Source organism: Haliotis rufescens, unplaced genomic scaffold, assembly GCF_023055435.1.
Source record: "Haliotis rufescens isolate VD_foot unplaced genomic scaffold, xgHalRufe1.0.p SCAF_5, whole genome shotgun sequence".
In the NCBI taxonomy this organism is placed as follows: domain Eukaryota; kingdom Metazoa; phylum Mollusca; class Gastropoda; order Lepetellida; family Haliotidae; genus Haliotis; species Haliotis rufescens.
The window spans coordinates 38,572,236-38,592,094 of record NW_025964223.1 but is presented as its reverse complement, the minus strand read 5'-3'; the positions used below and the strand labels follow the sequence as shown (position 1 = coordinate 38,592,094).

At 41.5% G+C, this 19,859-nt stretch overlaps 1 protein-coding gene across 1 annotated transcript in view; it reads right to left on the bottom strand.

Annotated features, from left to right (window-relative positions):
• The window catches only part of LOC125373531 (sialate O-acetylesterase-like), a 33,325-nt gene extending 14,265 nt beyond the window's left edge, over positions 1–19,060 (bottom strand). Inside the window, exons 1-9 of the mRNA XM_048384663.1 lie at positions 18,661–19,060; positions 14,339–14,685; positions 11,758–11,896; positions 11,107–11,305; positions 10,174–10,292; positions 9,244–9,383; positions 8,255–8,412; positions 5,073–5,253; positions 4,068–4,147 (exon numbers count right to left, since the gene is read on the bottom strand). Of these exons, the coding sequence (XP_048240620.1) occupies positions 4,068–4,147; positions 5,073–5,253; positions 8,255–8,412; positions 9,244–9,383; positions 10,174–10,292; positions 11,107–11,305; positions 11,758–11,896; positions 14,339–14,685; positions 18,661–18,799 (1,502 nt within the window). The 5' untranslated portion in view covers positions 18,800–19,060. The remainder of the gene's footprint in view (positions 1–4,067; positions 4,148–5,072; positions 5,254–8,254; positions 8,413–9,243; positions 9,384–10,173; positions 10,293–11,106; positions 11,306–11,757; positions 11,897–14,338; positions 14,686–18,660) is intronic.
• Between the last annotated feature and the right edge of the window lie 799 nt (positions 19,061–19,859).

Here is a 19,859-nt window from a genome sequence, read left to right as displayed (position 1 = left end):
TTCTTGCACCTGTCTGGAACATTCTTTCCTAATGGGTTCGTTTTGCCTATACAAAGGGACTCTAACGGGTCTGGCATCACCTGTATCTATATTGTGATGATGTTCGTGCATGTGTCCTACATTCTGACCAATTTGAGGCAAAAACTGATCTTTGTGATTGGAGAAATGCAGTTTACTGTGTACTTGGACTTTCAATATTTTTAAAATGTATTTGGGGACAAAAGCTCCACGACGTTCATGGGTATTTTTGGTGTGCATGTCTAGCCTCACCAACGTCAGCAATGTTTCCTGTCCATCCAGTATGCCTATAACGGACCATCAGCCTTGTGACTGTCATTCGGCTTCAGCCAAAACTCCTTGCAACGTGGTCATGCGTTGTTTCTTGATGTATCATACCAACACCTTGTTCTTTCAGTACCATTATTGTCAGCATGTTATTTGTCACTGTTCAACGGTTTGGGTGTAAATGAACAGTGAGTGAGTGAGTATGGTTTTACGCAGCTTTTAGCAATATTCCAGCAATATCGCGGCGGGGGACACCGGAAATGGACTTCACACATTGTACCCATGTCAGGAATCGAACCCGGGTCTTCGGCTTGACGAGCGAACGCTTTAACCACTAGGCTACCCGACCGCCCCTGGGAATGAACAGAACCACGTTCCTTTTATATCCACATCTTTGTAGGCTGGCATGCTGCAAGTGCAGCAAAAGTTTCACTTCAAACTCAAGTTCCACTGATCTGTGTGATGTAGCAGTGCATTACTCAGCAAACTGTTGTTCTTGTATTTGGGCGATTAATGCTCAAACATTTTGTAACACTATTCAGGGTTTGAACCCAATGTGTGGAACTTTCAGTTTTGTAATGTTTCCTTTTTTCGTCAGTTTATATTAAAAGTTATGCTACTTATGTCCATCATCCACATCATCTTGGTAATTGAAATGTACATTCCTTCCGTAGAAGTGAGTACAAACATGTCAAGTTGACTGGGTTTGGCTACACATGGTGTTGTAAAATAATGGTCTTTTATTTATTATCTTATCAAATGCTTTATTACACTGCTATTTTTATTGTTCTGTTTCAAAATCACCTACATCTGTACAGTTATGTGTTGGTCAACATTGACAAAATTTTAACATTCTTTCCATAGGTTTAATTTGAAATGTGCTGTAAAAAGAATTCTCTTAGCATGGTTCAAAATGGGTACAACGAGCTGAGATGGAGCTCCTGCTGCTTCTAGTCACCCGACACATTGCCTGACAAGACATAATTCCTTGAGAAAGTTTTGTTGTATTGTCTTTCAGTGATTAGTTCGAACTTCTGGCCCAAATCAGTGACAATGGATGAGTTTTCGACCATCAACAGAGAATCTAACTGGGAGCAACTTCCGTGACAAAGAAGTCAACAAAGACTAGAAACAGTTAATAGTATGAGTGACGATCCACTCCATCTTGTTTCAAATACAAGATCGGGCAGGTCACACATTGTAATGATTCCAGTGATAGTCAGGCTTCAAGACATGCAACAAAATGGGGAGCTTTAGCCTTGGGTCACAGAGATGACATAATCTCCAACAAAAACACCCCCTTCCTGGGAATATACCTCCAGTGTATTTTATAACCAAAAATTGTTGCTCACTGTAAAATAATGAAACATCTTTGACACACTTTCAAAGAAAAGTTTTTTATTTATTGAAATGGTATAAAATAGTGTGAAAAAATATACATGTATCAATATCAATGTCTGTGGAGGAAAATATATCAACAAATATATAAAAATTAATACAGTTTGTAAAAAATATGTAAGTATTAAAAGGTTTTATACATGGGTTAACATTCTATAAATAATTTTGCAAAAAATCATGTTTGAATAGAAACAAAATGATTTTCCCTTACTCTCAAATCTATATTCATATATATTTATGAACTGAATAGCATTAACCACCGCGAGGTAGTGTTTTGCATTCGTTTAAACCATAACAAACCTGCTTGTACTCAAATTGTAAAATGTGCACAAACCTACCTTAAATGGGATATTGTGCTTAAATATAAACATTGCAAAAGACATATGCTCATATTTGATATGCTGAGTATCTTGAAATGGTTAGAGATTAAACATATTATTTACATGAGCTTATCAATTTCATATCGCATTGCTGTTAATACACATGTTGCATATTTTATTCTTGAGTATCTTTTATCATATTTGTCAGTATATGAGATGTGAAAAACATCATTATCATACCTCCATGTCAGAATGATGAGATCTGATTGGTCTGATTGTTCTTGATAAAATACTGTGTAACCCGCCTTGGAGGGGAATAAATGTCTCAGCGGGGGAATAAATCTCTTCTACCCCACCACAAGCAAATTAGGCTGCACATAGATTTCGGAGAGACAGAATAAATCCCTTATACCCCACTTGAAAGCCAAAAGCTGCACGCTTTTTGCGAGTCAATGGAAGTCAGGTGACATAGCAAGCTAACCTCAGCTCAATAGAACAGCTGTTTTCTATCACTTTGAAGTTGTTTGAATTCTTTTACAATGTCATATTAAAACATGTCGGCATGATAAATTCGTTGTAGCAGGATCACTCGGGGTACATGGGGTTTTATGTGTCGCTTGTTAGTATAGCTTAACAAGTAATCTTTTTTCATGACCTAACCATGTTAGTACCAATGACATCCCACAAAATCCCACAAATTGTCTTTTACACAATGAAGATTCTCTGGACTGTAATAATATATGTGGATTTATTATTATGAAAGATGGTTTGACCCTTACTGCACCAGGAAGTAGACTGCGCAACTATAGATGGTAACCGGAAGTTAAGCTCTGCTGGAATGCTGGTATTTGCTGTCCCCTGAGTAAGTGCAAGCCTTTACCCATTAAGTCATATAGTGGTGTGGTGAAGGATACGACCGTGTTATTCAGCAACTTGGGGAATGAACCATGTTGAACATACACCATCAACACTCATAATCATTGTTTTTAATCACCACAAAGAGATAGTGAATTTTAGACTAAGGTGTCAGAAGGATGTTTTTGCACTTATTTCATCTCCGTAATTTCTTTCACTTATTGTAGAAGCAGTGTTTTTTAAAGAATGCATTGCCTGGAAAACATACAAACTGGCATTGTCCATAAATACATGAACATCAAACTTTATCACTGATTCACATATGATGAACATGAACCAGTATTTTTTATACACCTATGATTGTCAAACTTTGCTTCAAACAATCATGAACATCAAACCTGATCATTCATATATATAAGAGTCACTTATGGTAGTCAAACTATATCATTCATACACCAATAACAAAAAAACACTATCAAAGTTATGACGACTGTCATATGCAGTGACAGGATGTCATACAATTCAAAATATTTTTCAGCAACCCGTAGGTTCTTACTTACTCATATTGACAACAAAGATTCACAATAACACTTAGCATAATGTACAAAAATGTTCTATTGTATTATCCGTGCCAAGCAGCAAACTGATAAATATTGTGCTTCAACCTCAGGACTCATGTCTTCAAACTATGGCAAATTTCCAATTTGAGTTACCTTCTCTTGGTATTTTTTTAATAAGAGTTATCCCCCTTTACAAAATTCAAGCCAGCCAGCTGCTAAAGACATTTCTGTGGTCATCTCCTGGTGCATCAGGAAGGGAGGTCATTTCAATTAATGGACGACAGTGTGTTCCAGTCCAAGTAATACTGTGTCTGTAAGTCTGTGTTTCTACCTGTTTAATGTAATAATTTTGAATGACATTAGGTGTGTTCTAGTCTATGGTGTGAACTGTTCCATCCATTCCGGTCATCTTCCGGTACACCAGGAAGGGAGGTCTTTTTAAGGAATGGCAGTCGGAGTGTTCCAATCTATAGTGTGAACTGTCCCAGCTACCCCGGTCATCTTCTGGTACACCAGGAAGGGAGGTCCAGGGAGGAGAGGGTTGTCCGCCGAGTACACCGTGCAGGTCTTGAAGGCACAGGGGGACTCCCTCCAGCTGTATCTGAGCCCCAGGACAGTCTGCCCCTCCCCACACACCAGGGAGTACAATGTGATGCTGGTAGAGAGGGCAGACAGGATGGGGGTGGGGGTCCAGAATGTCTTGCTAGTTCCCTGCTCAGAGCACAGTACCTGAAACATAAACTCACCATGTGAAACAAACCTAGCTCAGTTCACAAGAAACATTATTGGCATTCTTCACAATTTACTTTCAAAATGGTTCTGTAAATACTTTACATACATAATGGGAATGCTGCCATTTGAAATTCAGTCTTTTGACAATTGCCAAAACACCGTAATGCAGTCATGTCTTTCTGACAGTCCAGCCATTATGGTGCTTGTGTAATAGCTACTGGTTGTAATATTTCATTTTCAAGAGAACATCATGGAATAAATCAACCAGAGAAGCTCAAGTTTTACTGATAAGTTTTTGTAGTTTAATGGGTTTTATAATTGTTGCAATATTGTGCATGCTCTTTGTGTAGATTGATATGAACGACGGATGATGTGTTTACTTTTTCTTTGTTTCAGTACAAGACACTCAGTGCAGGTCAGGTGAGGTGAAATGGGGTTTTATGTTGTGTCCAAGATATATAGCAATGTGCATGCACGTGTGTATGTGTGGCTGCTTAACTGTCCGGACTAGTGCCGATTTTATAGTGCTAGCCCACTGAGATACCATGCCACAGTTTAACATGAATACCCCACTCAGACAGATTCTCCTGACTCCGAGCCGACCTTGTTTTAGCCCCTTAATGCCGAGTACCAGGCAGGGTAACAACAAGTACCTTCTTTGTTGATGGTGTGGCCTGGGATCTAAGCCCGGACCTTCTGCTCGCCAGGCAGACGCTCTACCACTAGACCACGAAGGCGGTCCCTCAGTTCAGGCTGCTTGTGAAAACACCATTAACTTTGTTTGATTGTTGTTTGACGCCACCTCAGCAATATTCCAGCTATATGACAGCGGCCTCTAAATAATCAAGTCTGGATCAGACAAACCTGAGACTGATCTTACGAGATTAACTGAACATCTTGTAAACAGTGAGCCCACCCTCACCTCGAATCCTTCCAGATTGCGGTACATGAGTTTTTCCTTGTAAGTCAAGATGAGCTGGGTTGAGTTATCAACAACAGTGCTAGGAAGAGGGCCATCAGCTAGGACATCCTTGCCATAGGCCACCCGCAGTCCACTGAGGTACAGTCTCCTAGCAACATCAGGCTTGTCTCGAATATGGACCCTGGGAAATAGAAACAAGATTTTATGTGAAAATACTGCTACAGGCACTGTAGCTAACCTGGATATGTAGTCAACAGTGTAAAATCTCAACAAAGATAGCCACTTAAAACTAAAAAAAGAAAAATCTTGCTTCTCAGGCACTGCAGCATCATCACATAGTCCACCGCACATTTTGTTTTTATTTTCATTTTCCCAAAAGAAATCCTTAAATATTCCGGGTGTTGAACACACATTACCCTTGCAGTGAAATGCTACAATACTTAGAAACAACAAGCTCCAATATAAGCGTGCAGTTACTTCCCTGCACATCTCGTGTTATAATATTATGTTATCGTCATAGTGGCAATATTTTGGTGCTTGTTTTGCCGTTTGCAAATTTGGTCAATAAAAACATGATTTTTGTTTTATGAAATATCACAAGATATGATGATTTACAAATTCAATGGTATTTGTGAACTGTATGGCGGACAATGTTTCAAACGCAGAGAATATGATTACATGTGTATTTGTCTCGTAAAATAAACCAGAAATAGCAATCAGCGGTTTACACATTTTCTCCCAGTTCTATGGGTGATTCAATTTAAAAAACACTTCATGCATGTCATGGTCAGTATCATAATTGAAACCAAAATTGATAGAAAGACCGAAGACTTTGTATTTAATGTTCGTTTAAAGGCGAGTTCACAGTGATTTGCCAATCAGATGATACACAATTTCACCAAAAGTAATGTCAACAAACTTGAATGAAATCTTGGAGAAAAGTTATATAATGGATAAAAACGCAAATCCAGACACACAATGAACACTTTTATAGCCAGATTGTGTAATAATAGGAGTAACTTGTGTACTTAAGTACAGATTTGTCGACATGCTTCTTCCAGTGTTGTGAGCCCACAATAATGTTTTTGCATTGTGAAGTAAAATCAAAGCTCATTGTATGTGTGTATTATGCACACACTGGTAGTACAACGGCACCAAATACTGTATTCCAGTATTTTAATTGTCAAGGAATACATTTATGTAGGGAGCCCTTCCCAAGGTGACTGCACACAACTGTTTATTTGGTAAAACAGTCAACGAAAAAAAAGGGCCGGCTGGCCACCCGCACTATATTTTTCAGAAGCCATTGCCTGAGAGCCAATTCTTTAATTTTTTTAAGCCTAACAAAAGTTGCTGTCAGATTTGATGTCTTGTACAAGAATACTTTGAACTTAAAATCTGATGATTGGAACAATATATGATGTCATCAGCAGAAGAACATACATGCCAACGTTCAGCTCCCCAGTTTCATTGGTCCAGTGAGTTTATATTTACAGAACAAGGAAATGAAATTGAGAGAATTTTGGAGCCTGGTCAAGGTGCAATGGTCAAATAAAACTCAAGTTTAAAGTAACTGAAACAACGGAACATATGTGGTTAGCCCCACTACCAACAAAACATTACATTTTAAACAAGAATGTCTGAGTAACGTCTATAAGAAGTTTCAGCTTTCAGTAAGTTCAAAGATTAAATCAAGGGCAAAAAGCAAAATATCGCAAGAGATATGTTGCTCCCTACTACCTTCTATACATGTACCAAAATTTATTACATTTTGTACCAATATGGTTGAGTAAAGGAAATCAACAGCTTTTTCAGTGTGGTTGCCATGACCTCTTGAACAATTTGGGGTGTCATTCATTATGGAGGGAACAAGTATGTGAAGTCAGCATCTTTGGTCAAGTTGTTTACTTATTACTTAATAAATTAAGTAATATGGAATGGCTTATAAGCTCTAGAAATAAAACATGATGCACAGACAGAACCTGATCTATGAATCCCCTCAAAAACTTTGTTTAGACAGGAAATATATCATAGACAGTGAACTGTTGTAAATATTATTGGAGTGAAGATAGGAGTCAGCTATTGCCTCAGTCACATTTGCCGCGGGGGGCCGTGGGGTCTAAAATATCTATAGCCAGTAGAAATTATAGGGCCACCTCAGCATTCCCACGGTAACATACTGTAGCAGTCACATATGTTAGGGTAGCCGCACGCCGTATTTAAAATTTGTGGAGACAGAAAACCTGCGGCTGCTGTACGGCCTTTGAAGTGATGACGCACGTTAGTCTTAAGGGCGTCCCTGCGGCAGCCGTAGGTTTTTGACAAATACAAAGGCAGTTGCAAGGTAGCTGCAGGGAGACCATACGTCGACCGTACAGCCAGACTGACGCTACTGCTACACAGGGCAGCCGCAGGGTAGCTGCAGGGAGACCATACGTCCACCGTGCGGCCAGACTGACGCTACTGCTACACAGGGAAGCCGCAAGGTAGCTGCAGGGAGAACATACGTCCACCGTGCGGCCAGACTGACGCTACTGCTACACAGGGCAGCCGCAGGGTAGCTGCAGGGAGAACATACGTCCACTGTGCGGCCAGACTGACGCTACTGCTACACAGGGCAGCCGCAGGGTAGCTGCAGGGAGAACATACGTCCACCGTGCGGCCAGACTGACGCTACTGCTACACAGGGCAGCCGCAGGGTAGCTGCAGGGAGAACAAACGTCCACCGTGCGGCCAGACTGACGCTACTGCTACACAGGGCAGTTGCAAGGTAGCTGCAGGGAGACCATACGTCGACCGTGCGGCAAGACTGATGCTATTACTACACAGGGCAGCCGCAAGGTAGCTGCAGGGAGACCATACGTCCACCGTGCGGCCAGAATGACGCTACTGCTACACAGGGAAGCTGCAAGGCCACTGTACGCCTGACGTATGGTCGCCGTTGAACGGCTTTACAGCATGGCTATGGTGTGTCTAATTGCTACAGCAAACCTAGAAATTAAAAAAGTTATAACTCAGCGTATAATCCCACAGGGATTTGCCTTTGAGGGACCTTGAGGCCACTTCGGATCCTCTGATCCCGCCACAGGCATCTTTCGATTTTGGGGGGGAGGGGCAACAGTCGCCGTGTCCTAGCCGTTGAGCAAATGTAAGCATACTGATATCAATGTTAGTGTACTCACGATGCATACGGAGATCCAAAATCAGCCAGATCCATGGCAACAGCCATGAATGTTTTCTCCATCTTAGGATTCGGAACATAGCCATAGTCAGCGGTCTGGTGCCACCGGATCTCTGGGAACCCAGATCGTGAGGTAGGGTTGGGATTCTTTGGGCCCAGCTATATTGTAGGACAAACTGAGATTATGTAGCTCATTTCAACTTCAAGTTATTATTTCACACTGTCCAAAATAGTTTTTATCTTAATAATTCAAAATAAAGATCTAAAGCTAAAAATCAAATTCCTCCTGCAGTTTTCTGTTTACAAAGGGGGTGACATTCATAATACTGGTGCACACAGATGTCAAAATTCAGGTGAAAATGTAATATCAGGCCAATGGAAACAACAAAAGGCAACAAAAAAGTTTCCTTCATTATAGTTGTCTGTTCAAAATGAAAGTTGACTTAAGGTTGCACTATATTTGAGACATGACCGACCACAGGAAGTTACGATGGGCTGAATAATGACAGTGGCTGGGACGGGTAGCTCGGATACTCGGATTGGGTGGGTACTGAGTAGGACCCGGGTACCCATAGGACTACCCGGACCCAAGGTTAGTCACGTGATATATTGTTTAATGAGAAAAAAAATCCATGGCTACCTACAAATCGCTAATGTTCGCATATCTTTCTGACTATTGGCACATTCCTTCTGACTTTTATATGTTTTGAGTAAAGATACAACTTCAGTCAACTTCAGTGTATGCATGACCAGATCATTTTATACATGCATCTAAATACTTTTTGCCACTGGAACAGTAAAACAATTCCCAATCGGACATTTTGTACCCAACTCTTGAGACCAATAGCAGGTATTTGGGTAGGGTCAGGTAATAGGGGGTTGGGTACCTGGGTAGGACTCGTCCCAGCCCTAACAGGGGTATTTCAATATGGCTGTATATCCTGATATCAGTCTGTGTGCATAATGACACATCAGAGAAGTTTCAGTTACCTGAACAAATCCAAAAGGGAAAAGTTTGTCAGTCTGTCCTAGTGAGCCCTGGTTGAACTTGAGTCTCCAGTCTGAGATCATGGCAGGGAAGGTGCAGTTGTACTTGTGGGTGTTGGCGTGGGGCAGGGCATTGTTCTCTCCTGCATGGGAGACATAGTGATAAAATAGGTCACGGAACCTGTGATGTCAATGTAGTACCATAAACCACGAAGACATGGGGATACGATCATGGGTTTATTCTTCTATCATGGCGGCAGTACATGAGGTCCGTTGTGACGTCATCAGCTGCATCATAGTGCGAGCCAGCTGGTACTACTTACTACAGCACTTATCACAATGGCAATACACTACAGAACCCACTGGGATATGTGACTGGGATCAGGGTGGGAGGTCACTGGGAATAGGGTGGGAGGTCACTGACATCAGGGTGTAAGAGATCACTGGGATAACGGGAAACTCTCTGGGAATAGGGTGAGGAATCACTGGCATTTGGGGGACGGGAGGTGGATCCCGGTTATATTTGCTTTGAGTCGACCGAATATGACACTAAAAATAGACATCCAATAAAATTACACTAATCTTGGCTGAAACAAGTTGAGACATCATCAGTACTCAACTCAACTTACAAGGCATCTCAAACGCAACCAGAACATCTCAATGCTCCATTTTTAGTCCTCAGGAAAGTCTCTTTCCTAGCCTGCAGTCTCCTGATTTGATTACATAGATCTTGTATGACAAGCCCGAAATTTTGCTGAACTAGCATTGAGAAGAGGCATTCTTATTGGTTGTTCATTTCCAGTTGATGAGTCTTAGGTAGTGATAAGAGAGATAGAGTTGGTGACTTCCCAAATTAAGGTTCTGTGGTGAATGGGTTCAGAGTATTTATCACTCTATCGACATTCCATGAACACGGAGCCTAACTCTATATACCTTGATACCAGATGACTCCATATATGGTCATGTTGAGTAGAGGGTGGATCATGCAGTTCCACAGCTGGGTGGGAGTGTGAGAGTTGGTGTAGCCTGGCAGTGTCTTCTCAAACTCATATCTGTCAACATGCATCACATACATCTGACCAGGCCGTATGGAGACAAAAACATTCAGTAACAAATATGGTGGGCAAATAGGTAAGAAAATTGAAGTTTTACATTACATTTAGAGTTTCTTAAAAATTAATTTGAAGCCTACTAAGAATATCCTTTGTATGATCTTAGAGGCTGTGTCGTTAAGCCTGTTTATTACCAACGAGGGCAAACAATTTGGGGTTCATAAAAATGCTGTCCTTTCTATAGCCCCAGCTGTCAGTATGGTATCTAGGGATGTAATCATGGTCGTAATTGACTAGCTGCAACAACAATGAATCACAACAGTCTCTGATGGCAACTTACAATGTAAAGGTCAAAGTAGGAGAACTACTACAGTCTCAGCACTAAAATTGCTCTGGAAATGTTTTTTAGAAGAGGAATGACGAACTTCAGACAAGTTTTGTCCCAGCATTCTCATGGGGCTGTGCTACATTGTAAACAATCACATGACAAAACACTTATGTCTTGCAGTTATTTTGAACACTGCTTTAATATGTATCTTTTTAAACAACGATGCACACAAAGACAACATTTAATATTCTGTTTTGAAGAACGATAAATTGGTACATTTGTTGACCACATTGAGCAATATTCCAGCCATATGATGGTCGTCCATAAATAACCAACTCTGGACAAACCAGTGATTGATGTTATGAGCAATGATCCATGCCATGGTGGTATGATGACACACAATCACTGAGCTTAACCAACTGATCCATTATGTCATCTCATAGGTGACCAATTCTAATCTGGAATCCACAGCTAAGGGCTACGTACATGTATGAATCCACAATGTCCATGGCAGGAATTCCACACTGGGCTAAGGCATCTCTTGAAGACCAGGCCTCGATGGGTGTTCCACCATATGATGTGTCAATCAATCCAATTGGATATCCGAATTCCTGGTACATGAGCCTGCCATACAACCAGCAGACAGCCGAGAAGTACACAGATCCAGTGTGGTCCACCAGGCTCTCTGCAAGTAGACACCACAATAGTCACACAAGGAACTTCACATACTTGCTTCTGTGTTGAAGTATGCATTATAATATAGATTATTCTCTGACTGGATAATTATTGTAAGCTTAAGTTTCCCTGAATTCTTTTGCAACAGTAGGGTTATTCTGTGTTCTTTTGGTACACTGCTTTAGCCTTAAAACATGGTGGCCACATGTCCATGTATGACATCATATTATGACATCATATTCTAACAGCAATAATGATGACGTATTACAAGATCACACATTGACCTATGGGCTGCGACCTATGACATGACGCTAATACTATTGTAAACGCTACATCTTCCTTCACACCAAGTTTATGCTAAACTGAGCTTAAATTGGCAACTGATACTTGGCCCAATATTTATTATTTACATCCAAATTAATCTGAATCTGCTCCATCACTGAATGGCCAACTGTTACTTACTTTTGCTGGGTAGGGACCATCCTTCATTTATAGCAAGAAGGTCCAGAGTTTCATTGGGGTTGTACTTGAGAGTGACACTAAACAGTCGGATGTTGGTGAAGTTGGCTGCTGCAGCTATTTCAGCTGTTCCATTGTACATCTGAAAGAGGAATGCTGAAACATACTCATGGCTGATCCCTAATTTATGTCAGTTCTTGCTGTAATCATACAATCAGTAGTTTACAAAGTTTACTTTCTCAAATCTTGTAAGGTTAGTACAAATACACTTGTCTGCACAAACATATATATGTCACCAAAATAATGACAAAACAGGCTACCAGTGTTAGTCAGGTAAGGTGAAAGAGGTTTAATGTCGTGTTCATTGCACTTATAAAGCGACGTGCATACATATGTGTGTGTGTGTGTGTGTGGCTGCTTGTACTTGTCCGAACTAATGCCGATTTTATAGTGCAAGCCCATTGAGATACCATGCCGCAGTTTAACATGAATATCCCACTCAGGCACAGTGTACTGACTCCGAGCCAAACAGTCATTGTTTTAGCCACTAAATGTCGAATGCCAGACAGGGTAACAACAAGTACCATCTTTTAATGTCTTTTGGTCACACAGATTCTTTTAACAGCCAATAGTGGATAATAAAGTGATTATTAGATTCTCATGTGTATTAAAAAACTGCAACACAACAATTTTTTTCATTTACCTTCACTCACTCACTGAAAAATATCCTTCTGGCTCTCACTTTGCATCACACATGCACACAGACACACCAGCATATGCACACACACACAGAGAGATACACTAGCATACGTGCACACACACACACACACTAGCATCCTAACACAGACACACACACACACAGACACATTAGCATATACACACAGACAGAGACACACTAGCATATGCACACAGACACATACACACAGAAACACACTAGCATATGCACACGGACAGACACACTAGCACATGCACACAGACACACAGAGACACACTAGCATATGCACACAGACACACACACATAGACACACTAGCATATGCACACAGAGACACATTAGCATACGCACACACACACTAGCATATGCACACAGACACACTAGCATATGCACAAAGACACACACACACTAGCATACTAACACACACAGACACATTAGCATATGCACACAGACACACAGGGACACACTAGCATATGCACACAGACACACACTAGCATATGCACAAACACAGACACACTAGCATATGCGCACAGACACACACACACAGAGACACACTAGCATATGCACAGACACACAGAGACACACTAGCATATGCACACACACTAGCATACTAACAGAGACACAGACACACTAGCATATGCACAGACACACACACAGACACACTAGCATATACAGACAGTCACACACACAGACACACATGCATATGCACACAGACACACACTAGCATCAAACAGACACACTAGCATATGCACACAGACACACACACTAGCATATGCACACAGACACACTAACACACAGACACACTAGCATATGCACACAGACACACACACAGACACACTAGCATATGCACACAGACACACAAGCATAAGCACACAGACACAGACACACCAGCATATGCACACAGACACACTCACACACAGACACACTAGCATCTGCACACCATCTTCCCGAGGCAAGTGAGTTAACTGACTATAAAAGTAGAGTGTCATGCAGATTTCGGTCGACTGCAGGATTAGCAAAGCATGTGCACTGCTAACTCGTTGTCAACAGATATTTTCTAAATCTTTTCATGTTTTAAATCAATGTGCTCACGTGATTTGATGCACTTCGCGATGTAAGACTCTTTTTATCACAATATAGATCTTGATTATCGATCAGATCATCTTGACTGGGCGCCACCGTTTTGTTTGAAACAAATGCAAGTGATACGAGAGGTTGAATCTGATTGGTCAATAGGAGAGGCATAGCAAGGACATAATTCGTAATAGCCACTGGTGGCGCTACAATCGAGCCCAGGAATTCAAGCCTAGTTCGGCAAGGGTGGAAACTGGACTTTCAAAGTCAGTTAACTCTCTTGCCTCGAGAAGATGATGCACACAGACACAGACACACTAGCATATGCACACAGACACACACAGAGACACACTAGCATATGCACACAGACACAGACACACACACTTATCAAAAAAAGTTGACAATATACCCGTTGACAATTTTTGACATTTACTTATACTCACTCACTGAAAAATATCCTTCTGACTCTCACTTTGCATCACACATGCACACAGACACACACACAGAGACACACCAGCATATGCACACATAGACACACCAGCATACGCACACAGACACACACAGTCACACTAGCATATGCACACAGACACAGAAGCCTACGCACACAGACACACCAGCATACGCACACAGACACAGACACACACACACACACACACTAGCATATGCATACAGACACACATACACAGACACACTAGCATATGCACACAGACACAGTAGCCTACGCACACAGACACACCAGCATACGCACACAGACACACACACACGCACACACACATCTAAAAAAGTTGACAATATACCCTGTTGACAGTAAACTGCATATTGGACTGGCCTGAGCAGATCCAGACATCCCCAAACAGGACATCAGTCAGGGTGATTGCCTCCAAGGCTGATGAAGCTGTGATTGTAAACGGTCCTGGCTGGGACACAGGGGGCAAGGTCACCTTCCAGATGCCGACACCATAGATGTTGTCCTTGTAAACTGTTGCTGACACTGTCTCCTGACCTTCCACCTTGACCTTGATGACCTCTCCGATGTTTGGTGAGTACCCCCAGATGACTGCCTGTTTCGGTGCCCTTTGTAGAACCATGTGATTCCCATAGTAGGAGGCAAATGTGAAGTTAGAGGGATAAGTTTGTGGTGTAACTGCAAAACAAAGAAATATAATATGTATATGCTAGAAAATAATTTGTCTCAATTATCTGCCAAAAGAGATTCCTTTGGGAGTAAAAGGCAAAATGATGATGAACATTGTATGAATGGATCACTGAAATTCAGTAATGACACGACCGCCTCCGTGGTCTGGTTGTAGAGCATCCGCCTGGTTGAGAGGAAGGTCTGGTGTTTGATCCCTGGCATGTGTCATACCAAAAGACATTAATAGATGGTACTGAAGTTGTTGTTACCCCGCCTGGCACTCAGCATGAAGGGGTTAGAAGAAGGACTGGTCGGCTTGGAGTTTGAGTTGGGCATTCATGTTAAACTGTGGCATTTAAAACCATTTCACCTCACCCCACGAGTGATGACATCAGGTGTTCCAGACAAGGGTAAGTATGACCTGCTCTACTCGCAGCACCAGCCACTAACACATCATCATCAGAAAGTATTTGTAAGTGTACCCAGCATTCTACTTCCTAGTACCCCCTAAAATAATTTTAATTCTGAAGTGCATATTAGCATCTTAAATCAGGAATTTATCTGGCATTAAAAACTAAGTGCTCAAGGCTGACAAATTGATTATTACAATAATCCAAAACTATGTATGAAGTCCTTTTCCCTTTATTGTATGATGATATCAGTGAAATACAATCACCATTACAAAGATGAAACATTCAGACATGATAAAGCTAAATTATAACACTCTGAATTTGGTAATATTCATTTCCAATTTTATCAGTTGACACTTTTTCTGGGCCTGAGGCATATATGCGCAACTGTGATTCCTCACACGAATCCTGGATTGATACAAATAATCTTGTCTTAAATGATACCTCCAACCAAAGGTATATTTTAATATTACCTAAAACGATGTTATTACTGGACTTTCCCTAGTAACCACCCCCATAACCACAATATCGTGTTTTAATTCTTTAATACTTACCATCTGCGTGTAAATAAAGTGACAATAGAAAAAAACAACTTTTACTTGTGTTTCTGCCAAGTCAGACAAACTCCTCACAATGGACAGGTAAAAGGCAGCAGATATGCTTTGCACTGAAACATGTCTGATGTGATTTAAGCACCTGGCATGTTGACTGTGCTCAACCACCTACCCTACACTCATCAGTGCATACATCCAGTATTCAGGATACAAATACTTCATGTATCGATACAGATCATGGTAAGATACTTATCTTGTGCTGATTTTAAGTGACGGTCTCTACATGGCATGTAGATTGGTTAGATTAGGCTTCTTCTTATCATGTTGGGCCAGGACAGGAAACTCGGGTACTCAGGTCGGGTAGGTGCTGAGTACAACTTCAGTGCCAGCATGACCAGATTGTTTCATAGTCTACCTAAATACTTTATGCCAGGGCTCTGATCAAACAATTCCCAATCAGACATTTTGTTCCCGTCACTTGTGACATTCACCGGGTGTCCGGGTAGGGTCGGGTAATAGGGGGTTGGGTACTCGGGTGCTAAATTTGGACTCATCCCAGCCCTATTATCGTGGTTATCGTGCTCATATAATTATGCAATCAGATCTAGCTTTTTTTCATGACAGGCAGTAAGTTAACACTTGCCCCTACATTTGTCAGGAAGGGCTATTGCTAAACTTTGTAAATATTGCACTTTGAAAATCGATACAGCACTTAAACATGAATTGATACATGAATGTATTTGTATCGTGAGCCACAACCTCAGGTGTAACAACATTATTGATACATTAGTGAATTGTGATACTACCACCCTGCAGTGTACTTTTGAAGTAACAGTGTTTAATGCTGTGTACTTTCCTATTTGGAACATATGACACGATACAATTAATACATGTTTGTTTGATAAATTTTATGTAACTTCAATTGAGTGACATGAAAACATCTGGGCGCAGGTCATGTCAGCTTGATGTGGGAGGGATGACGGATGGGACACAGCTGGGTCATGTCAGCAAGATGTGGGAGGGATGACTGTTGGGACACAGCTGGGTCATGTCAGCTTGATGTGGGAGAGATGACCGATGGGACACAGCTGGGTCATGTCAGCCTGATGTGGGAGGGATGACCGATGGGACACAGCTGGGTCATGTCAGCAAGATGTGGGAGGGATGACTGTTGGGACACAGCTGGGTCATGTCAGCTTGATGTGGGAGAGATGACGGATGGGACACAGCTAGGTCATGTCAGCTTGATGTGGGAGGGATGACTGTTGGGACACAGCTGGGTCATGTCAGCTTGATGTGGGAGGGATGACCAATGGGACACAGCTTGGTCATGTCAGCAAGATGTGGGAGGGATGACCGATGAGACACAGCTTGGTCATGTCAGCTTGATGTGGGAGGGATGACCGATGGGACACAGCTTGGTCATGTCAGCAAGATGAGGGAGGGATGACCGATGGGACACAGCTGGGTCATGTCAGCAAGATGTGGGAGGGATGACCGATGGGACACAGCTTGGTCATGTCAGCAAGATGTGGGAGGGATGACCGATGGGACACAGCTGGGTCATGTCAGCTTGATGTGGGAGGGATGACCGATGGGACACAGCTTGGTCATGTCAGCAAGATGAGGGAGGGATGACCGATGGGACACAGCTGGGTCATGTCAGCAAGATGTGGGAGGGATGACCGATGGGACACAGCTGGGTCATGTCAGCTTGATGTGGGAGGGATGACCGATGGGACACAGCTGGGTCATGTCAGCTTGATGTGGGAGGGATGACCGATGGGACACAGCTGGGTCATGTCAGCAAGATGTGGGAGGGATGACTGATGGGACACAGCTAGGTCATGTCAGCTTGATGTTGGAGGGATGACCGATGGGACACAACTAGGTCATGTCAGCAAGATGTGGGAGGGATGACCGATGGGACACAGCTGGGTCATGTCAGCTTGATGTGGGAGGGATGACCGATGGGACACAGCTAGGTCATGTCAGCAAGATGTGGGAGGGATGACCGATGGGACACAGCTGGGTCATGTCAGCAAGATGTGGGAGGGATGACCGATGGGACACAGCTACGTCATGTCAGCAAGATGTGGGAGGGATGACTGATGGGACACAGCTAGGTCATGTCAGCTTGATGTTGGAGGGATGACCAATGGGACACAGCTGGGTCATGTCAGCAAGATGTGGGAGGGATTACACATTGTCCAAAGTATTAGCACTTCTATAAATGTAAACAAATATGTCTGCATTGTGTACCAAAATTAGTGACTTAATAAAACTAAACACTGAGTTAAATTTGTTGTCAAAGAGAGATCGAACGGAAGTGAACATACTTAGTTCAAACATCAATGAAATATTTTAGATAAAAGTTCATGGGCAATGAAACATACCCCTTCTTCACTGCTGTTTCTGAAACATATCTAATATATATATAGGACTAGGAGGAAATATACAATCTTGTACATGTTTGGTCCATGAAGGGGGTGCCTATAAAGTCTATACTTATCAATCTGTCAAGAAGTTGGTCAGGGAGCGTTTATTGAAGCAAGGTGCTTAAATTAGGCTTAACACGGTAAGGTGTGCCAATGGTGTTTTCACATTTCACATTTCACATATCATATATTATGAATAAAGGATGTAGATCTACTATATATATGCTCGCATAGTACAACTTTTATTTGTAACACATAATAAAAACGACAAAGAAAAAAACACTTGGGGAATATTCTAATAATGTTCTTGATAAAATAAAAACAATGATTGAAGAAATATATATACTTGCTTGCATTTGAGGACATACGGTTCTGGATTGACTGCATACTGTACACATTTGCATAGTGATTTAAACATTGTTCATTATTGTGTTGATTTGTTGCAGACAGTAGCTACTCTCTGTCATACTATAGTATGCAATGTACACACTAGCACTTAATGACCCATGTGCTTTACTGTATCACTATCAATCATAATGTACCAGAGCATTCAAAAAGTTACTTTCATTTCAAGTCCCATACCGTCATTCGGAAATCCGTTCTGAAACATTCCGTAGATTTCATCTTCATGCTCAAAATGTTCTTCTACTGCCTGAGCAGCAGTCAACAAAAGCAGCGACAGAAACACGCAGTGTAGGACTAGGAAATCAATCGACCCCATCTTTCTTGCTAAACCCGTTTTCGCTACCGTAGTAAAGTATTTCAACTCAAGCTCAGCAGGTGAACAGCTCAACAGCTCAACAGGTGAACGCGGAAGCCTCGGTCAATTAAGTTAGTCCCGCGATGACACATCTACATTCGGCAATAGCAGATGAATAAAGTATTCCTGAATACTTAGCACTCCTGTATATAGATCCAGATAGAGACTGAACTGAGCAAAGTTAAAAATACAAACCCTCGTGACCAATGTTATTGTTATCAATGTGAGGGTTCGTAAGTTAGAGTTACCTCCCATTACTAAAATCTACGAACAATTCTCACTATCGGTCGCTCAAGTTGACGGGTAACTTATTCACAGATCAGACAACAATAACACGCTCCTGATTCAGCAGTGTGATCACTATACTGTTTGATTGGCATTCTAGAAGTTGGTAAGTAAATAGCTTGATGACGGTGTTAGAATCTACATCGTAACGTCGCAAAATGAAATAACACAGAAGTTGTTATCCATAAACTTGTACGGTTTCTTATGGCCATGTTACAGGTACGTAGATCTTTGTCCCTCGAAGAAAAATATCTAGAGTAAAGTTAACTAGATAAATGTAATTTGTTGCTTTTTAGAACGCCCGTGTAAGTGTAAGATTCACTCAAGTTTTTATAGATTATATTATGAAGGTAACATATCTACATTTATTATATAAACTATGGACCATATACGGTACTTTTCAGTGAAGATATGATGGTATTACAAGTTGACAGCCCTTGATAAATCTGAAATACTGTTCAAGGTTGCGTTAAACCAAACTCACTAAGTCCATATTACCTATATACCTACCCAGGCAGCTCGGTTTAAAGCAACTATGAATGTGTGGTAACTGCATTGAACTTCATATGGTCAAAACAATAGGCAAGCTACTCGGCTGAACGAGAGCTTACAACCATAAGACACCGAGCCTCAAACCTGAACCACGCTAAATAGATCTTTTAAATATCAAAGGCAGTGTTATTTCTCCTTCAGGTGTGACAAGTATATCTCCTACACGAGCGATGTCATTTAGTTA